The 19,380-nt window shown below is 54.6% G+C and overlaps 1 protein-coding gene across 1 annotated transcript in view; it reads right to left on the reverse strand.

Annotated features, from left to right (window-relative positions):
- Window positions 1–18,984, reverse strand: part of ANP32A (acidic nuclear phosphoprotein 32 family member A) — a 37,851-nt gene extending 18,867 nt beyond the window's left edge. Inside the window, exon 1 of the mRNA XM_077881655.1 lies at window positions 18,777–18,984. Within this exon, the coding sequence (XP_077737781.1) occupies window positions 18,777–18,830 (54 nt within the window). The 5' untranslated portion in view covers window positions 18,831–18,984. The remainder of the gene's footprint in view (window positions 1–18,776) is intronic.
- Window positions 18,985–19,380: the final 396 nt, after the last annotated feature.

A 19,380-nucleotide genomic window follows, 5' to 3' on the forward strand; every position in this document is an offset into this window, starting at 1 on the left:
AAAACTGCTATGATTTGCTTCTTTCCTCTTTAAAGAAGTGTTACTTGTTGAGGCCACAGGGCAATGGACTCATTCCACAATATTTACAGAGTCTCTATTAGATGCTGGGCACCTGTGCCAGGCTGGCGTTAGAGACACAGTGCTGAGCGCCAACTAGCCAGGCTTTGCGGGCTTCCATCCTAGGGAGGAGTGAGATAATAAACCAACACATGTGAGCTGTATGTAACATATACAAATACCATACAGAAAAATCCAGGGAGGAAACAGCAACAGTGGGAAGGGACACAACTCTAGGAAGGGTGGCTGGGGGAAGACCCACCCAGGTGAGTTTTCCAGTAGGGACCTGAGGCCAAGTGAAGTCCGAGGGAGGAGCTTTTTAGGTAGAGGGAACAGCCAGGGCAGAGACCCCGAGAGAGGGGAGCACGTGTGGCTCTTCTGGGAAATAGCTAGGATGACAGGTGGCAGCAACAGAATTTGTGGAAGAAGGGAAGGAAAGAAAGGGAAGTGGTGGCATGAGGACGGGGTGGGAAGAAAGCTGCTGTCTGCCACATGCACCCTTACACACATATGGGACATTCTGCACGTAACTGGTGCTAAGGTGGGGAGCTTCACGCGCAACGGAGGGCAGAACTGTTGGGACCAACAGCAAAGGGGGAAAAGAGTCAACACGTGTCGGTAAGTCTGAGATTTTCACTGCCCTTCCATAAAGGAAACCCGCGAAGGAGGTTTATTTTAGGGCTGTGCTCACCTGGTGTCTCCAGGTAGAAATGGACCTAAGCCACACACCTCCAGGAAATATCCTGCGACAGAATGTTCTCACTAGGCATGTTTGGGTTCAGGAAAAGCAGTCACAGAAATTCTGGTTTGGTTCCAGGCTTCACCATTTAGGAACTGTGTGGCTTTGGGGCAAGACTTCACTGAGACTCTATTTCCTCATCTGTAAAATGGGAAGAGTCCCTTCAGATCCCACAAGTCTCTGTGGAACCAGATGAGGTAAACTGGGCAGTCCTGGAGGGTATGAGAAGGGATTTTACACTCAGGTTTCTCACCCAAGACTTCGCGCCCTGGAGAGCAGAGACGAGGTGCTATGTAGCTCTGACTCCCCCACATTGCCTTGCACTTAGCTCTCAATTAATGTTTGCTGAACTGAAAAGCATTAAAAATAACCTGGGAAAACATTCTGCCATTTTTTTTTCTTCCTATTAAACTGCAGCACTTTGCCAGAAAGCTCCAGAACAGTCTCTCTTCACTGTAATCCTCCTGTCTGGGGGAAGAACCAACTGAGTCACACCAGGGCAGGGTGTTCAGAGGACAAACTGCCAGGAATGGGGACAAGAACAAGGCCGACACCTCTGCAGAAGGCCCCTTTCTCTCGGCATCACCCCAGCCTTTCTCCAACAGCCTGAGCCGAACCAGGGCCAGGCCGCCAACAGAAGGGACTGCAGACCACCCCAGGACAGGGTCAGCATCCCCAGGAAAAGCCCACAAAAGCCAGAGAGATGCCCAATATATACAACATCCCCCTCCAGATGAAGCTTTGTTCTAATCCAATCACTTCATTGTTCAGACTGGGAGACTACAGCCCAGAGAGACAGAAGAGCAGATCCAAAGTCACTTCCATTATTTTTTTTCTTTTTAATTTTTTGAATAAGTAACATCCATTCTCATGGCTTCAAAACCAAAAAGCCTAAAATATACAGTTAATTCTCCATTCCATCCTGCCCAGTTAACCATCCCACCCACTAAGTATCCTTCTGGAGTTTTCTTGACACATATACGAGCAAATTCAAAACCTTATTTTTTCTCCCTTTTACCCAAAAACTCACATATTATATACTGATCTTTGCCTTTTTTCATGAAGTTTACCTAATACAGTACATGAGAACCTTCCTCGTTTCTTATTTCCATTGTGTCCCGTTGTGTGGATGTACCATCATTTTTCTTAACCAGTCCCTTATTGATGAGTATTTGGGTTGCTTCCAATTTTTTGCTATAATCATGTTGCAATTTAGATAAGCAGGCACATATGTCATTTTGCATTCACCTAATTTATTAACCAAAGAAGCTAGAGTCAGATCCTATGGCAGCCTGGGTGGCTCAGTGGTTGAACAACTGCCTTTGGCTCCGGTGGGTGATCCTGGTGTCCTGAGACGGAGTCTTGCATGGGGCTCCCCGCAGGGAGCCTGCTCCTCCCTCTGCCTATCTGTGTCTCTCAGGAATAAATAAATAAAATCTTTTTTTTTTTTTTTTTTTTAAATAAGCAGATCCTACTTGTGGCCCAGAGAGAACCTGCCCCAGGGTCTCGGAGTCCTACAATTTAATGGGTTTACCAGTGTACCTAGGTGGACAAGTTACCTTACCTCCATTCATTCAATAAATGCTTAAAATCTGCCAAATGCCAGGCACTGCACCAGGCACCAGGGGACCCAATGATAAAGGTATCCTTGCCTTCTGCCCATGGGTCATCCAGTCTGGAGGGACAAGCAGAAGGGACTGACACAACTCACAAGGCCAGCTCGATGTGCCCCAAGGGCCATCTAAACTCTGTTGGCCAGTCTCCTTATCTGGTAATAGATGACCATTATGTATACCTTAGGGATGTTCTAGAGGATCAAAAAAAGTATTGTTCGCCAAGTCCCTGGCATGATCCAAGGCTTGCAGTAGGTGCTCCGTAAGGAGGGCAAGCCTGAGTCCTGTCCCAGGAGGGGTCCTGCTGAGGGTAAGGCAGCAACGGTGGTGTTCCAAGCAAAACACGCTGCTGTGCCCCTTCCACGACCACTGCTGCTTCGTTTTTGAGATATCACCTAAACCCTTATCAGTTCCAGCAGCTGGAAAAGGATCTGGTCTTCTCCTGCTTTTCAGACCCTCTGAGGCACCCTTGCTATGCTTCCCACCTATGTGCCTAGGCCCTCCTGTTTGAGGGATGTCAGTGCCACGAGGGGAAGCACAAATAAGACCCCGGCACACACAGGTCAGGGAAGATACACGAGGGTTGATTTTGCTGGGACTTCCTGACAATGTAAAAATAATCATTTGGTCGGGGGGTGGGGGGTACAATTCAAAGGAGAAAAATAATCAAACCTCACACTTCTTTCATTTACTCTAGAGTGTCCTGTTGTCACAATAAAATATTATCTAAAAACCAGAAATGCTGCTGTCATCTGTTCACCCTCCTAGGGAATACGAATGCAGCAGTTTTGGTAGAGAAGAGAAAGAAATAAAAGTCAGGAATCTAGAGCATTTTCATTATTAGCAGCAGCCCCTAAAGTGGCTGGGAAGACATGGGAAGTCAGTTAAGATCCGAGGTCATGTGCGTGGCTCTGAAGTCAATGACCCGGCTTCGCACCCAAGCACAGCTCCTCAGTAGGATGTGACCTTCAGCTAGTTCCTTAACTAGCTGTCTGAGCCTCAGTTCCCGCATCTGTTAAAGTGGGAATAATCTCACTTATAGCATTTCCATACAGATTAAATAAGAATAAATATGGTATCTGGCACATAGATACTCGACACTTAAAAACAAACAAAATACTTAGAAAAGACATTACATTTTTCTCAGTATTTAGTAAAACGATGAGAATCTAGTGCCTTCCCTTCAGAAGCCCAAAGCAGAAGGGTGGTCATCAAATTCATCCAGCCCCCATAATAATGGGAAGCCGTTTCCCTAACAGGCTAATTAATGAAGTCTTACTTCACCAGAAGCTCCTTTCAAATTCATGCAGGACACCTTCTAGATGGAAACTATCAGCCAATTAAGGCTCTTTCTGGTCCTTGGGAGAAGAGGTGGGTCAGGCTGGTTCTATGACCTGATTTTACTGTGTTCTCCCTGAAAACAAGCCCTGGGTAGGGGGCCTGTGAGTCATACCTCACCAGCTTTGGTCAGAGGCATCGGTAGGATCTCCCTAGCCCACCCAAAGGCACCTGGACCCTTGAACCAGGCTAGGAGGGCCAGATGGAATCCTAAAAGTCACAATGGGATCCTCTGAGAAATTTGGCTCTTTCAGAAAGAACCATGGAAATCCCATGGAGATGGGCAGCCTGTGTTTACCAAAACTGGGCCACATCTCTGCCTAGGCAGGAGAAGACCAACACCAGGTGGTTAGCCCTTGCCTGGAGGGCCAACTGGTGGACACAAGATGTGTTTAAACTTTCTGCCCTCCACCCCCCAACTCACACAGCCATAAATGAGAAAATAAGCCTGCTATTGCTAATAAGTGCAAATGTGCAAGTACAGATCTTTCAAAGCTTGAGTCTTGACAGGATAATAAAAGACATTCTGGGATGAAAAGGTCGAGGGTCAGCTGGCCTGGGGAAACGCCCGGCATTGGTGAGCGGAGTACTGGCCAGTGGTGCTCTATCCTCTGCTTCAGCCACATCTTTCCTATCTATCGCCTCATGAATCTGCACCTTAACCTCGCTTGGCCTCAGCTTGCTTATCAGCACGATGATTCGTACGTACTTCGAGATCAGATGTTCTAAGGTTCTAGCTCATGGGGGCCAGATGTCCAGTGTAGGTTACTCCAGTAACTGCTCAAACGCCACCTCCTCAGAGAGGCCTTCCTGGATCACGCATCTCCTCTAACACAGCTCTGTCTTCCTGGGACCTAGCACACCAGCAGTCTTGCCTTCAGTTTACTGAGCATCTCCCTCGGCAGAACAGGAGCCCCAGGTAGGCAGCACAGACAATGAGCTTGTCTAGTCCACTGCTGCAGCCAGAATGCCCAGGAAACACCCAGCACACAATGGTCATTCAATCAATATATGAAAATGAATGACTGTTCCTCAGTATTTTCTGTCTGCAAAAATCACCCTCGTAACTCTGGTTGCCATCAGACACTAGCCGGCCAAGTGCCGCTTACCATCAGAGACGTCTGCGGCCATCATAAGCCTCCTGGGGCTAGCAAAGCATTTACCCAATGCAAGTCTGGTTTCTCACTACAGTGGGCACCTTGCAGACCAGGATCCAGACCTCATTGAGGTCTATGGCCACTGGTCCAACTCAGAGGTGTATTTCCACTTCCACATCAGATCCTCCCCGTGGCCACTCCTGGCAGTGACCACACTGGCCACTGGAACGGAGGGAAGGCTCCCAAGTGCCTACAGAGGCCAAATGCCTGCCCTGAACCACGTACTCTTTCACTTTTAAGAGGACGGCATTCCATTTCTGTTCCCATGACCACAGCTTCTTTACCTCCACCCCAAACAGCAGCCGTGGAGGGCCCCACTCTAGGAGAAGCCTCCCTAGACTCACAGACCACACCTAAATGTACAGACACACCAGCTCTCTTGACCAAGACACACAAAGGCATATCTGCAACGGAGCAGCAAACGGAGCTAGAAGGAGCAGAACCACTCATTATGGCGGCAGGCCAACCTCTGCAGATAGGATTCTTCAAGCCTCCCAGACACAGCTGGGGAGCTGTACCAAAGCGCATGCCTGCCCACCCTTCCTGGGCCACACCCGGGGTGCACCCAAGTCTCCAGGGGGAAGAGGAGACACACAGAAGTGGCAGGAACGCCCTGGGTGAATGTGATGGCCAATTCCTGGCCGACCATATGGAACAGGCCCCTGTGCCAGAACAGACAGATCCTTCCCACAGGCAGCTAGGCGGGAGGCTGGAGACACATGACGTCATCACAAAGCCTTCCTGATGCACCCAGCTGCAGGGGAGCTGTGCCTGGCTCTGCAAACCCTCAGCACTGCCCTCCGGCAGGGGCAGTAACAAAACACTGACCTGACCCCATGGAGACCCGAGCCACAACGCACACCCCAGTGAGGTGCTAAGGGAATTAGCTCAGAGGAGAGCACAGCTCCAAGTTCTGGGGACCTCTACATCTTGCCGTCACCTAGGAGGGACACAAGTCACGTCCTTTCTTCCGGTGAGTGGAGGAAGACTTCCTGGAGGAGGCTTCTCAGGAGCTGTCCGCATGAAAGAAGACAGGCCCGAGTGGGGCAGGCCCAGATTCTGCAGCCAGGAGGGGAGCTGAGAGGCAGGAGAGTCTGCGGGCTGTTCGGGGGCAGAACAACCGCTCCAGGAAAGACAAGCCAGGCAGAGATCCCCGGGGCAGGGGGGCAGGGGTTGTCTGCAGCTCGCCTGCTCCAGCCCCACCTCCACAGGAACATGGGGCTGCCTCTAGCCTGGGGCCCCTCCGGCCCCCTCCCACCTGGCTCAGCAGCTCCAAGGGAGGCCTCTTCTGGGGCAGGCAAAGACAGCTCTCCCCAAAACTGCTCCCACCACACACAGGCTCAGACACCAAGCAAGGGCCTTCTTCAGACGGGCCACCCCCTCCCCAACCCTCCCCAACCCGTTCAAACAGCCCCTTCAAGCCCGGGCTGGTTAGAATCTACTAGCCTTCGGGGGCTAGCCACGACACACACAGGCAGGAACGTTTCTTTCCGGCCTGACCACAACCCCTGGGAAGCAGGTATTCCTGTTAGTCACCATTTTACAGACCAGGCAGCCGAGGCTCAACAGCAAACAGTGGAGAGGTGCAGCCACTGCCCGGGACACCCAGCTCCTTGGCTCTGGGGGGCCCCTCCTTCCTACAAACACCCCCCCTCCAGCCCGGCCTCTCAGTCCCCAACAGCTGGAATAAGGGCCAACTCCAGGCTTCCTTGAGAAATCCCACTGGTCGCTCCAATAGCAGCCCCAGGAGAGATTGGTAGGGGTACAAGGCCAAGGACCAGAGCCGGGCACCCCAGTGGCTGCGATCCCATACCCCTCTTTCCTTCCTCTTTTCCTCTTCTTTGACATCCACTCAGTTTACTTCTTCCTACCTGCTGGGAAGTTCTGCACCCTGCCTCAATGTGGCGGCTCCCGACTGTGTTTAGAGCCCCCTCTAGAGCAGTCTAAAAATACAGACACTGGGCACCACCCTCGGAGGCTGATTCTGTAGCTGGGTAGAGCCTGGGAATTTCTTAAAATGCTCCCCTGGTGGCTCCAATACACAGCTGGGGTTGAAACCTGCCCTTCTAGCCGCATACCTTCTCTCCTTCTCAGGCCTGTGCTCTGTCTCCCCAACCCCACCAGAGACACAATTCCATCCGTCCGGAGCCCACTCCCCACCCTCTGCCACATACCCCCCCACCCACCCACCCAGAACACAGGAACTGGATCCAGTAAATTCGAGCTGCTATCTCAGATTTGTAAGCAGCATTCACGGAACTCCCTGCATCATTCTGGATGCTGGGCACACAGGCCGTGTCAGTGAAAGTGGGCTCCCGCACCCTCCTTCCCTTCACAGCCACACCATTTGGGCCTGCTGGTGAGGCCAGCAGCTACAAAGAAAGTTGGTTACATAATGGGGGACGAGTGCCTCCCCGGGATACATGCCCCTGAAGAAATCTCTAAGTAATCCCTTTACATTCACTATTACAGGTTTTTGTCTCAACCTCACCACCCCCTTCTCTCTCTCTCATGACTCCTAGGGAGGCAGCAGAAACCAGTGACCAAGACGTTCTGGACACTTCTGAGTACAGAGTCCCAGCTCAACGATGCCCACACAGAAACAGGCCCTTCTCCTGCAGATTTCGCTCTGGCCCTCCGTTCCAGTCTTCCAGCCTGCAGCAGCCCCCTTACTCCCAGCCTGAGGACAAGCAGGAGCAACCTCCCTCCCTCACCCCAACTGGCCTCCGTCTGCTGCTCCTGGAACCCTCTCTCCTTAGACACTTCTGAGCCTCACGAGCCATCTGCAGAGCAGCACAGGGGTTTGCCTTTGCTGGATCCTATGGGGCGGCCTTCCGTCCTGAGGGGGCTTTGGTGGGTGCGTGCACATAGCCTACGCAGGGAGCACCTCCGGGCACACGTAGCCATGGACAGTCCCCTCGCTGGGGATCTCAGGCAGACCACTGTGCTTCTCCTGCTCATCAAAGAAGGGTTAGGAATGCTGGCCACCCCTAACGCAGCACACGCCAGGGCTGGGAAGTTCTGAGTAAGGAAAGAGTGCTGGGTGAAGCGCGGGCATGTCTTACACAGCACGGACCTTCATGACCAAATTAAAAATAAAATAAACCACAGATTAGAGCAGTGACTCCTAAGTGGATCGGCCAATACAATCCACTGACGTGCAAGAAGACAGTATTAGGACTGTTAAATATTTTCTTATTTCCTACTTCTGAGGTCTTATTTATTTACTTATTTTGGTGTTAACATTTTACAATGTACATATAGGTATGTGGTGTGTCTGAACAATCCATTAACTAAATAAAAGGTAGACAAACTACAGCTGAGGTTCAAATTCTTTACACCAGGGCTGTGGGGAAAAAAAAAAAAAAACAAAAAACAAAAAAAAACAGGAAAACTGGAGGAGCACAGGGCACTAAGAAAGTGTGAATCGCCCACCCAGAGGCAGCTCACACTCACCCAGGGAAGAGGTGGGGAGTGGGGAGGGTGAGGTTGGAGACAACAAACCCTGCAGTGTCTCTGATGCTTTGTTTCTGGAGCTTGTGCTTGGCTTTCCAGACAGAGGATGATGACAATGACAGGAACGTGCAAGCACCCTGGTCTCTTCATTCAAGCAACATTTCTAGAATGCCCACCATGTGCCAAGTGCGGTGCTGCACTCTCGGGGTACATGGTGATGTGTACCAAAAACAGGGCCTTTAAATCACGCGGCTACACAGGGGGACAGAAATGCTAATTAAAACACTCACATTCAAGAATGTATAATTACCAACTGAAGCACTGCGAAGGAAATTTCTATAAGAGTTTCATAACAAAAGAACCAGACCCAGAGCTGAGGAGGGTGGAGGGTGAGGGAGCTGGTGGAGACAATTAGATGCTAAGTCGGTGACAGTGGCAGTTATGGCCTGGAGTAGTTTTGGAGGAATAAAGGCGGTGAGGGAAAAGATGAGGGCAAGCAGTGGCCAGTCCATGCAGGACCTTAGGAAGGTCCTGGTAAGGCCTCTGGACCCTCTCCTAAGAATGCTCTGTGTCTGAAGCACGGTGACATAATTACATCTGTGTTTTGGGGAGAGCACGCTGGCTGAAGTCTGAAGCATGGCTCGAGGGGGCTGCCGATGCCAGGACACCAGCTGGCAGGCAGGAGAGGATGGTATTTCGAAGAGACAGGACTTGTGACCAATAGAAGATCATGGGTACATCTGCAGGAGGATGGAGGTGACAGTGACAGAGGCCAGGGGCTCTTCCTGGACATTCGCTTGTGGGGTGATCTGGGGACATTCAGATGGAGACATCGGGTGGGTCCCGAGCTCAGCCAGGAGTTAGGGACTGGGAGGCACACATCAGATCGCAGACAGCGCCAGGTCCCTTCAGCCGTCCGGGCGGGACGACACAGCATCATCATGCGGAGGGAATGCAGGCTGAAAAGGCCCAAGGCCCAGACCTGCCTGGCCACAATACTGAAGGCCACACAGAGGAGGGCAAAGGACACTAGAAATGAGGAGTGGCCAGGGCTGAGGGAGACGTTCACTGGAGAAAGGGAGAGCAAGAGAGAACGCATCCCAGGAAGGTCAAGGGTGCAAACACTGCTGAGGAATCACACAAGGGAAGACAGGGAGGTTGTGTTTTTGGAGCTGTTGAGGAAGCAAACCAGAGGAGGGGGGCTGAGGTATCAGAGAAGTGAGGGCACAGAGAAGGTGGTTCTAGACAGTTCAGGAAGTCTGGCTGTAAAAGGGGAGAGAGCCAGGCAGCCGTCAGGATCAAGCTTGAAGGATCAAGCCAGGTTTTCTGTTTGGTTTAAAGGTGGGAGATGGACAGCCCGGATGGCTCAGCGGTTTAGCACCGCCTGAGGCCCAGGGCGTGATCCTGGAGACCCGGGATCGAGTCCCACTTCGGGCTCCCTGCATGGAGCCTGCTTCTCCCTCTCCCTGTGTCTCTGCCTCTCTCTCTCATGAATAAATAAATAAAATCTTTAAAAGACAAATAAAGGTGGGAGAAATACCCCAGCTGGAGAAGGACCAAAGGAGCAGAGCGGCTCAGGTGCCCCGGAGGCAAAAGGGGAGCGGGAGTGGGGCTGACCTCAAGGCCAGAGGAGCAGGGTACTGCCTCAGAAAACCAGGTGTGATCTTCTGTGAGGTGGGGGGAGCTGGGAGGAAGGCCGGGGGCAGGGTCAGGGGCAGTAGCCTTGGTAGGGGGGTCTGAAGCAGCTGCCCCCGGAGGTGAGGGAGTAAAGGCACGTTGGAGGAGCGAGGAGCGGGTGAGCAAGGACCCGACCCGACCCTCTGCAGAAACTGCCTGGGGTCCAGTGCAGGGGCTGTGCTGCGGGGCGTAGATGCTACAGCTCTACTCACATCTAGGAACAACACATTTACTACTGAATCATTTGTGGGGGAAAAGACTTCTGCCAAGTTAGAATGTCTAGCTTCTAACCTCTTTCTCTCACTGAGACAAATGTTACTTTTTTATGTGATGTGTCTGTTGTTAATGTACGTATGGGCGTGTTTTTTTAAATGAAAGCCAACGATGGTGTTTCCAGCCGAACAGACCATAATAACAATAACAGTTACCGTTTACTGAGCACTTACTGTGTGGTAGGTACTATTCTATCATCACGTTAGAGACAACAAGGGCCGCATGGCTGGAAGTGGGGGAGACAGGATGCACCACCCAGGCAGTCTGGTGGGGAGGAGCCAAGGCACTCTCCCCTCTCTCCAACAGAATCTCCTCCATGCTGGAAAAGGTGGGAGCCCGAGGCAACCTGCACAGTGTGTGGCACATGGAAGGATGGAGGGCACTGGGCGGGGGGGGGGATGGGAGGAGATGTTGGCTGAGGGCCCCTGGCACTACCAGGAACCTTGGAAGGCATCCACCTAGGGTAGGAATTTGGGGTAAGGATTCTTTAATGCTAGGAGAAGGTTTAGTGGTAGGAAAGAGCTAGAACTAAGCAAGGGGTGCCGTTTAAGAACCTGGGACCCAGAGAAGAGCTGGCTTAACTAAAAACCAGAGGAATCACTATTAACTTTCGGGGGGAGAGGGGGATTTCACAAAGTTACACGCAGCATTCTCTCATTCTCAAACCAAACCACAAAATATGTGCATGTGAAGGAAGCTTAATAGCCACCTTTTAATGTCTCTCAAAATAATCACCAGCAAAGCGATCAAGGCCAGTACACTTTTTTAAATGAACAGAAGTGTTTTACCTGTAGTAAGAAAGCAGCTCATCATTGTTCTGTATAACAGGTAAGCATATATACACTGGGTAGTGACGTAAAACGTATTTTTACTGTCAGGATCAAAAAGTTTGAAAGCCACCAATCTAATTCAATACTCCGATTTTAGAGCGGAGGAACCAGAGGCCTCCAAGAAGCCAAAGCCAGTTGTCCAAGTCAGTTAATAGTAGCAAAACTGAGAACAGCACACAAGTCTCTAATAGTCCTCTGCTAATTTCCTCACCAAACCGGAATCTCCAAACACAAACATCTCTGGGAAAGCCAGCCTTGACTTTAATCCACATTAGGGTAAGTGATAGTGGACTAAGTAAGCTGATCTTTTAGATCTGCTGCCTAGAGCAAGTTCTGGTAAAGAAGAGAGATGAGTACACCAGGGCAGCTGTGGACTACAACAAAATAAATCTGAGTGGAAACACGGGGGTTGCCGGGTGTGGCTCAGTGGGCGCGAGACAAGGACTGGTGTGAGAAAGATATTTCATCTTGTTTACAGACTTTGTATTAACAAATATCATTGGGACAACTGGTTCTATATAAGGAGGCTGTTTCCATGTCCGGGCAGGTGGCCCAGGGCCACGGGTGCTTTGCTCATCTTGTTTCAACAAATTTTATTAAATGACAAGTTCTGAATAACAGATGCCTTCGCAATTCTCCATCCCTGCCAGACTCCATCTCTTTAATGAAAACATCATTGTTGGGTATTTATCATTTGTACAATTGTATTTCAATATAACATAAGATTGTAAGATTCAAAGTCAGGTCCTTGTTTCCCTTATTTGTGGGCAGAAGGTAGTGGTGATGAGGGACTGGTGGTGTGGACCTCCTCTAGGAAACTAGACTACTAGCTAGAGCAGGGGGTGGGCAGGCACGGTAGCACTCATCCGTTAAGGGAGTGGCCCCCTCTGGACACCAGAGTAATGAGCCTCCTCTTCAGAATTCAGGCCAAACAATTGGGCCAAGTTCATCAGACCGGGGCTCATCACCACTCAGCAACAAGCTCTGCGCTCCTTTCCCAAGCGACTACAGCAAGGTACAGGGGGCAGGCCCAGTGGTGAGGACGCGGCTGAGCAGTATCATACACAATACCCGTAAAGGATCAACCGCAGCCCCAAGCTTCTTACTTCAATGAGGTATCATTAATTCAGACTGAAGCTTTGGGATGACCAGCCCCCAAAGCTCATGTAGGTGCCTGTATTACAAATGCAAAGGACTGTGAGAGTCCAGAGGAAGTCACCTGGAAAGGCCAAGGGAGCACAAGCGGCCAAGACAGGGAACAGGGTCTGCGGCCTGCTGTCCTCTTAAGTACAGGCAAAACTTATGGGGACTGGGATTCTTCGCCTTGGATTTATCTCCTCCTGTCCTTGGCCTGGTCAATCTCACTTCTATTCCCTCTGCTGGTTAGCTCAGGCACCAGAGGCTGGAAGAAGAAAGAAGGGCTCTGAAACTCAAAGCCACTTTGTTGCTGGTATGTTCCCCAGGAAACATGCATGGTGGGAGAGCAGCAGGGCAGAACCAGAGATTGCAGGATTATCTGTGGCTTTCAATGATCTGTGTTCTGAGGGTCTGATGTCAGCCATGGAGGACACAGCTGCTGTACCTTCTGCAGGCCCCAAAGCCCTAAGACGACATCTGAAATTTAAGAATAACCGTTCAACTATGAGATATGCAAAAACCTTTTGAAATACTGAGTATGCAAACTGAAGAATTTTGGTTGGTTACACGGAAGAACTTCTAGATAGAAGGGGCACACAATTCTAAACTGGTAACAGGGACAATTTCTCTTCTCACGGACGATCTTGGATCAAGGCCGATTACCACTAGGCATCAACTAGTTAAGGGGCACACATAAAAGAACTTGGAGAGACTCCTAAAGCACCACCCAAATGAATGCCTTGCCACGTGTTTAATAAAAAAATTTACAAATTAAAAACAAAACCCCCAGATCCTCATCTGAATCCCCCCTCCCCAAACCAAGGAACACCAAGCTTTCTCTATAAAAGCCAGACATTAAACTTTACTGAGAGACAAGACTAACAATTCTACACAGGCACCTTTATAATGATAAGGAAACACATTACCACAATTCTTTTATTGACAAAATTCAAAATGTATAACAAATACAGTTTGGTGGGGGGGGGGGTGGGTGGAAGGGTAACAACCATCTAATGAGATGAGTGGAATTCTTTTGGGGGGATAATATTTCACTTAATTCAGATTCAAAGTTAAGTGTTCCATTTCATCAAATTGATTGCAATGTTTCTATGTACAGATTATCCCTAGCTCATGATACTGAAACAGGCCACTCATCCTGAATTTGACGACCCTTGTGCTAAGCCAATGTCCAGGGGTGCGGAGAATCTGCAGTTTACACACTCCCCAGGTGATTCTGATGAAGGGCCATGTCTGGGACCTAATGGGAGTACAATGAAGGGCCATGTCTGGGACCTTGTATACTCTCATTAGGCCATTTAGGGGTTTTATGTCAGTACCTTCAATGACCAGAAAACTAAATCTCTCAAAGTCCCTACTGCCCAACTAAGGGGGCCTCTGGTTTCACAGTGGCAGAACCCAACTCTGTTGCATGCCACAACCACCCTCACAACATGGAGGATCATCACACTGCTTGGCCTGCCCTGGACAAGTTGTTAAGGTGAATTAAAGGAGCTGATCCATGAGTTGTTACCAGTACACCACATTTTAGGTACAGAGGGCATACCAACTCTCTTCAGTTTTTTGGCTGTAGGTGGTGACAAATAAAAACGGAAGATGCGTTACATGCAACATCCCATAAGCCACTGCTTAAGAGTCTTCACATTACCCAAAATGTGTACCCCAACACCTAAAAGGACAGACTTATGTCAGCCTAAACAGATTATGACGTTCTAAACCAAACTCGGAAAGTATATGGCTTCCCCCTCATGGGAGCCCCTGGTCCTGACTACCCACCTCAGTATCTTCAACCCCGAGGCCATTTAGGGGGTTCATGTCAGTACCTTCAATGACCAGAAAACTCAATCTCTCATAAGGTGGCACTGTTTTAAAGCCAGAGAATAAATGGTTCAGTGTCCAACAAGAAAAGGGTGCTTCAGGGGACGGCACAGAGAACAAGAGACTGGCTGCGAGAAGCTCTCTATGCCTCAATTTCCCTGTGTGTATGTAATAGGAGGATAATAATAGTACCCACCTCACAGTGCTGCTATGGGGACTAGATTAACTGAACCGTTTAATCCACTTAGAACTGTGCCAGGCACAGTGTGGTCCCGGGTGAGCATCCGCTATTATTATTGTTGTTATTGTTGTCCAGAACCAGAGAGGGGCTCAGAGCTGTGCCTCATCGCACCCCAGTTAGGTCTCCAAAGCTAACACCAGCACATACTGAGTACCTGAGGGGCCAGATCCATTGAGCCGGTTCTGTCGCTTATTCATTACACTAGATCACTATTCTCCTTCCACAGGTGAGGAAACTAATGTGCAAAGAGGAGGCTACCATATCCTGCCTCTTTCTAGGAGGAAGAACTCAAACTCAGGCCCGTGGGGCTCCAAACCACAGCTTCACCGTGGAGGCCCCCAGACTCAAAACCACCACCAGCAGCAACCCCGTTAACAAAACCCAACTAGCCAGGACCCTACGGAGCTGGAGCTCAGTCCTCTGCCTGTGGACCCTTGGTTGGCCTGCATCAACCGGAGTTAATATCGGGCTGCGGGAACCCAATTAGGCAGTAAGTCAGCCTGGAAAACATCACGCGACGTGTTCCAAAGGTCAAAGTTAAAGCTGGCTTCCCGGGCGGCCTTTGCCAGACGCTGCCATCAAAAGCCAGTCTCCTACAGACACCAGAGTTCAACCAGTGAGGTGCTTAACCAGCACTGACACCGGCTTTGTAAAAGTCCCGGAGAGAAGCCAGAGACGTGACGCAGAAAGGCGGTCGGCAGAAAGACATCATTTACTTAAAAAAAAAAAAAAAAAGGAAACCTTACTCTCTTTTCGGTTTGGGGGTCACATTTACTCCAGTACACTGCCTTCCCCCAGGCAAAAATAAAAGGGGGAGGGGCAGGTGATAGGGGCTGGGGGGCAGGAGGGGGCGCCCCTAGCCGGCCGCAGGGCGCTGCAGCACCCACCTGGAGCCCGGAGCGCGACCTACCTTCCCGGAGAGCCCAGCCCCGAGGGCGTCTCCCCAGCACACCGACAGCTCGTCCCTCGTCCCTCCCGGGCGAGCGGCTGCTGTCCTCGGCTCGGCTCCAGTCGGGGCCGTAGAGGCGCGCGCGCGCCCCCCTCCCGAGCAAGACACCTCCTGCCTGTCTCCTCGCCCCCCTCCCCTCCTGTCGGCTCCTCCGAAAGGGCGCACACCCGGGCGACCAGGACGTCTTTAGGGCCACATTCAACGACGTCTGAAACGGCAGCGGGAGGAAGGGCGAAACCCCGGCGGGGAGCGGGGCGGGGGGAGGCGGGGAGCGCGCAGGGGGCGCGGGCAGGACGTCGCCCTCCAGGAGAGCCTCGGGCCGCGCTGGCGCGCAGGGCACCCCCATCGGGGCCCGGGGCACCCCCGGGGGGGGGTCCCCGGAGCCCGCCTCCCCCGCTGCTCCGCGTCCGGGGCCGTCGGGGCGATGGCGCAAGACTCTGCACCCACCCCCCCGCCCCCCCCCGCCGCGACAACAGCCACGGTGACAAAATGGCAGCTCGGCGCCCGGCAGTCGTGCCACCGGCGAGCAGGGCCCCGGCCCCCCGGTAACGCCTCGGCGCCCTCGGGCTCGGCCTGCGGCGGGCCTGGCCTGCACGGAAATCCCAATAACAAAACCCCGGAGCTCCGAAGCAGCCGGGGAAGCGGGAGGCCCGCCGCGCCCCCGCGCCCCCGCGCCCCCCGCGCGCCCCGCTCCGCGCCCCCCGCTCCGCGCGCCCCGCAGCCCCGCGCCCCGCGCCCGGCGCCCGCTCGCCGCGCCATGGGGGAGGGGCGGGGCGGGCCGCGAGCCCCGGGAACATGGCTGCTCGTCCTATTTCGGCGTCGCGGCGTGGCCACCGGCCCCCGGATCCGAGTTGGGAGAGGCTCCGAAGGTGGGTGTGTGGGGGCCCCCGGGGGGGGCGGCCGCGGCGGGGAGGGGCGCAGGGGGCGCTCTCCCAGAGCTGTTTGTCTTAAAGAACGCTTTAAAAAAAAAAAAAAAAAAAAGAACCACCAACCCCATAGTTCCTCCTCCCCCACCCCTTTTGTCCCTCATTAGCTCGCTTTCTCGCTCCCGCGCGTCGCCCGCGGTGCCGCCAGGGCCCCCTCCGTCCCCTCCCGCGCCCCACCCCGCCTCGAGGCCGGGGGCCGGCGAGTGGGCAGGGACGCTCCGAGGCGAGGGGGCGAAGCGTGAGAAACCGCTCCCGGCTCGGCGCGCCGCGCCCCTCCCCCCGCACACACTCGGGGAAGTTTAAAGAGCCGGTTCGACCCGCTTTCGGGCTCGCTCGCACTTGGCCCCCGCGGGGCCGCGGCCGGGGCCGGGGGAGCGCCCGCACACCCCGCCGCGGGGACGCCGACCCCGAGCCCGACCCCCGGCCCCCCGGCTCCCCGGGCTCCCCGGGCTCCGCGGCCGTGCGCCCTCCCCCCTCCGCACGGGGGGCTTCCGGAAAGTACGCGGGAAGCCCGCGGCTCCGGCCCCCTCCCCCATCACCACACCCAGCCCCCAAATCCTCCGGCTCGGGGTCGAGGCCGGGACGAAAGCGGCCAGAGAAAGGCAGACCGCGGGCAAATTGTTCGCGGAAAGTCCTGCCCGGGCTGCGGGCGGCGGGCGGCGGGCGGCGGGCGCCCCCTCCCCTCCCCTCCCCTCCCCTCCTCCCTCCCTCCGTGTGTCCCCCCTCCCCGCCCTGCGCGCCATAAGGCACTGCACGTCTCCAGTCCACAGCTGCGTTATGATGGGGGGGTGGGGGGGGGCCACAAAAAGGGATCTTGTTTTCAAAAGTCTCACTCAGGTTTGGGGGAGGAACTAGAGAAAAGAGGAAGCAGCAAGGCCTGCCTTTTGGGCAGGGATTCTTCGGGCTTTCGCGGGCTGGAGGGGCGACAGGTCAGCTGCGCGCAGCGCTCCCCAAACTCCCAACTCCGTGGAACCCCGGCTGCCGAGGCTGTCGGAGGAGGAGGAGGAGGAGGAAGAGGAGGAGGAGGAGGAGGGGGAAAGGGGGGGTCCCTCCCGCCCGCGCCGCCCTGGTCCCCGCCCCGGAGCCGGGGTCTCCTCCGCGGAGCCGCCAACTCCCATAAAACACTGTTTGGAAGCGAGAGGGGAGACGGGAGCCCGGCCCCGCGTCCGAGGAACCCAGCCCGGCCTGGCCCTCCCCGGGGGTGGGCTCTGCGCCCGAGCCTCCCAGGTCGCATCCGTGCAAGTTTCCTCCGGCCGCACTCCCGCCGCTGCCCAATCAAGATCGGCGGCCGGAAGGCTCGGTCCCATCCCGGAGCTGCGAGCCTCCCGGGCCCGCACGACTCCGGACCCGGCCGACACCGGCGCGGGCAGCGGCTCCGGGCGGCTCGCGTCCGGACAAAGTTTCCCGTGCCCGCGTACCCCCGGGGCGCCGAACGGCTGCGGGCGAGCCCACCCTGCAGAGAGGCGGGGCGCGGGGCGCGGGGGCGCACAGGCCCGCAGGAGCAGGGGCGAGGGGGGGACGGGACGTCGCCTCGGGGTAACTTGCAACAGCGATCGCTCGAGGCGGGGAGGCGCGGGGACCATCGGTGCCTTTGCACGTTCCAAAATCCCTCCCCACCCCCCCCTCCCATTTATCCTCCCTTCCGAAGGAGAGGAGGAGCCTCAGCATCTGGCCCGAAGGTGGGGTGGAAAGAGTGAGGGAGAAAGAGGAGGAGAGGAAGGGAGGCAGAGAAAGGGAGGGAGGGAGAGAAAGGGCGCGTTCACGAACACTACAAAGTTACAAATATGGCTCCCCCGTCTCTCGCCTCATCACTGCAAAGAAATGAAGACGCACTTTAAACTCGAGCCCTTCCCAACTCCGCCGCCGCCCCCTCCCCACGCGCTCTCCCCGGGGGCCTCGGCCCACATTTATCAGAAACTAAACCGGACTCGCGGAGCCCAAAACTTATTGTGTGTGTGTGTGTGTGTGTGTGTGCGCGAGCGAGGGGAGGGAGGGAGGGAGGGAGGGAGGGGGAAGGCGCGGGAGGGGGGCGGAAGGGGGGATTCATTTATAAAATATATATAAAAAAAAAAAAAACCCTTTTTTGTTGTTGTTGTTAGATCCGGGAGGCAGCCCCCCTCCTCCTCCTCCCTCGCTAATCTTCCTCCCCCCCCCACCCCCCCCAGCAGACGGGAGTCCAGGGAGCAGCGAGCTCGGGGGGTTATTCCGCCTCGTTCTCTCCGACCCAAACGCGTGCGCCCGCTGGCCTCCCGGTGGGTGCACACTCGCACGCACACTCTCGCACCCACACTCGCACACGCGGGAGCACACGCACAGGTAGTCACACACCAAGGGCAGCGGCGGCGGCGGCAGCCGGAACATGCTCGGATGGCATTGCAACCCCCCCAGCCTTGCAATTCATTTGCAGTCCCGACCCCCAAACCCACGCCTCCCGGGCGCCCCCCCTCCAAAAAAAAGTGCCTTCCGCCCCCCCCTCCACCCCCCAACGCACACACACACACAAAGTAGGAGAATGGACCGACAGAGATATTTTTGGCAAATGCTCACATCAGAGGGCGTCCTGTTCCGCAGCTCTAAATGAATCCGTTTGTCCATGTCCATCTCTCGCGCTCTCTCTCTGCAGAGGCTCCCGCGCCGGCGGAATTCAATCAATAAACCCCGAACCCACGGCCGCGCGTTTTAGGACTTTGAAGGCTCAACCAGCTCCGCTCGGTTCTCGAGCCCCCAGCACCCGCGGCGCACACTAACCTGATCACGGTGGAGGCGGGACCTGCGGCCCGGCGGATGAGCGGCAACGGCGGGAGCCAATCGCCGCCGAGGGTCTCCGGGCAACAGCCAATGGCGGCGGCGGCGGGGGGGAAGGGACCAATGGGCGGGCTGCGCAGCCGGCCAGGGAGGCTCAGCCATTTGGTTGTGGTGCCGGAGACGGACCCCTTTAGATTTCGGGGCGGCTGAGGAGCGCGGCGGCTGCTCGGCGGCGGAGCTGGGGGGGTGGGCAGGATGGCGGGGGAAGGGAAGGTGACTGCGCCTGGAGGGCCGAGCCGCTCGGCCCCGCCAGCCCGCTGCCGCCGCTGCGTGTGGCCGGGGGCGGGGCCGCAGGTGCGTTACTGGGGGGGAGGGGCGCGGCCGGAGGGGTCGGGGTCGCGGTCGG

This window comes from Canis aureus, chromosome 32 (genome assembly GCF_053574225.1).
Source record: "Canis aureus isolate CA01 chromosome 32, VMU_Caureus_v.1.0, whole genome shotgun sequence".
Lineage (NCBI taxonomy): Eukaryota > Metazoa > Chordata > Mammalia > Carnivora > Canidae > Canis > Canis aureus.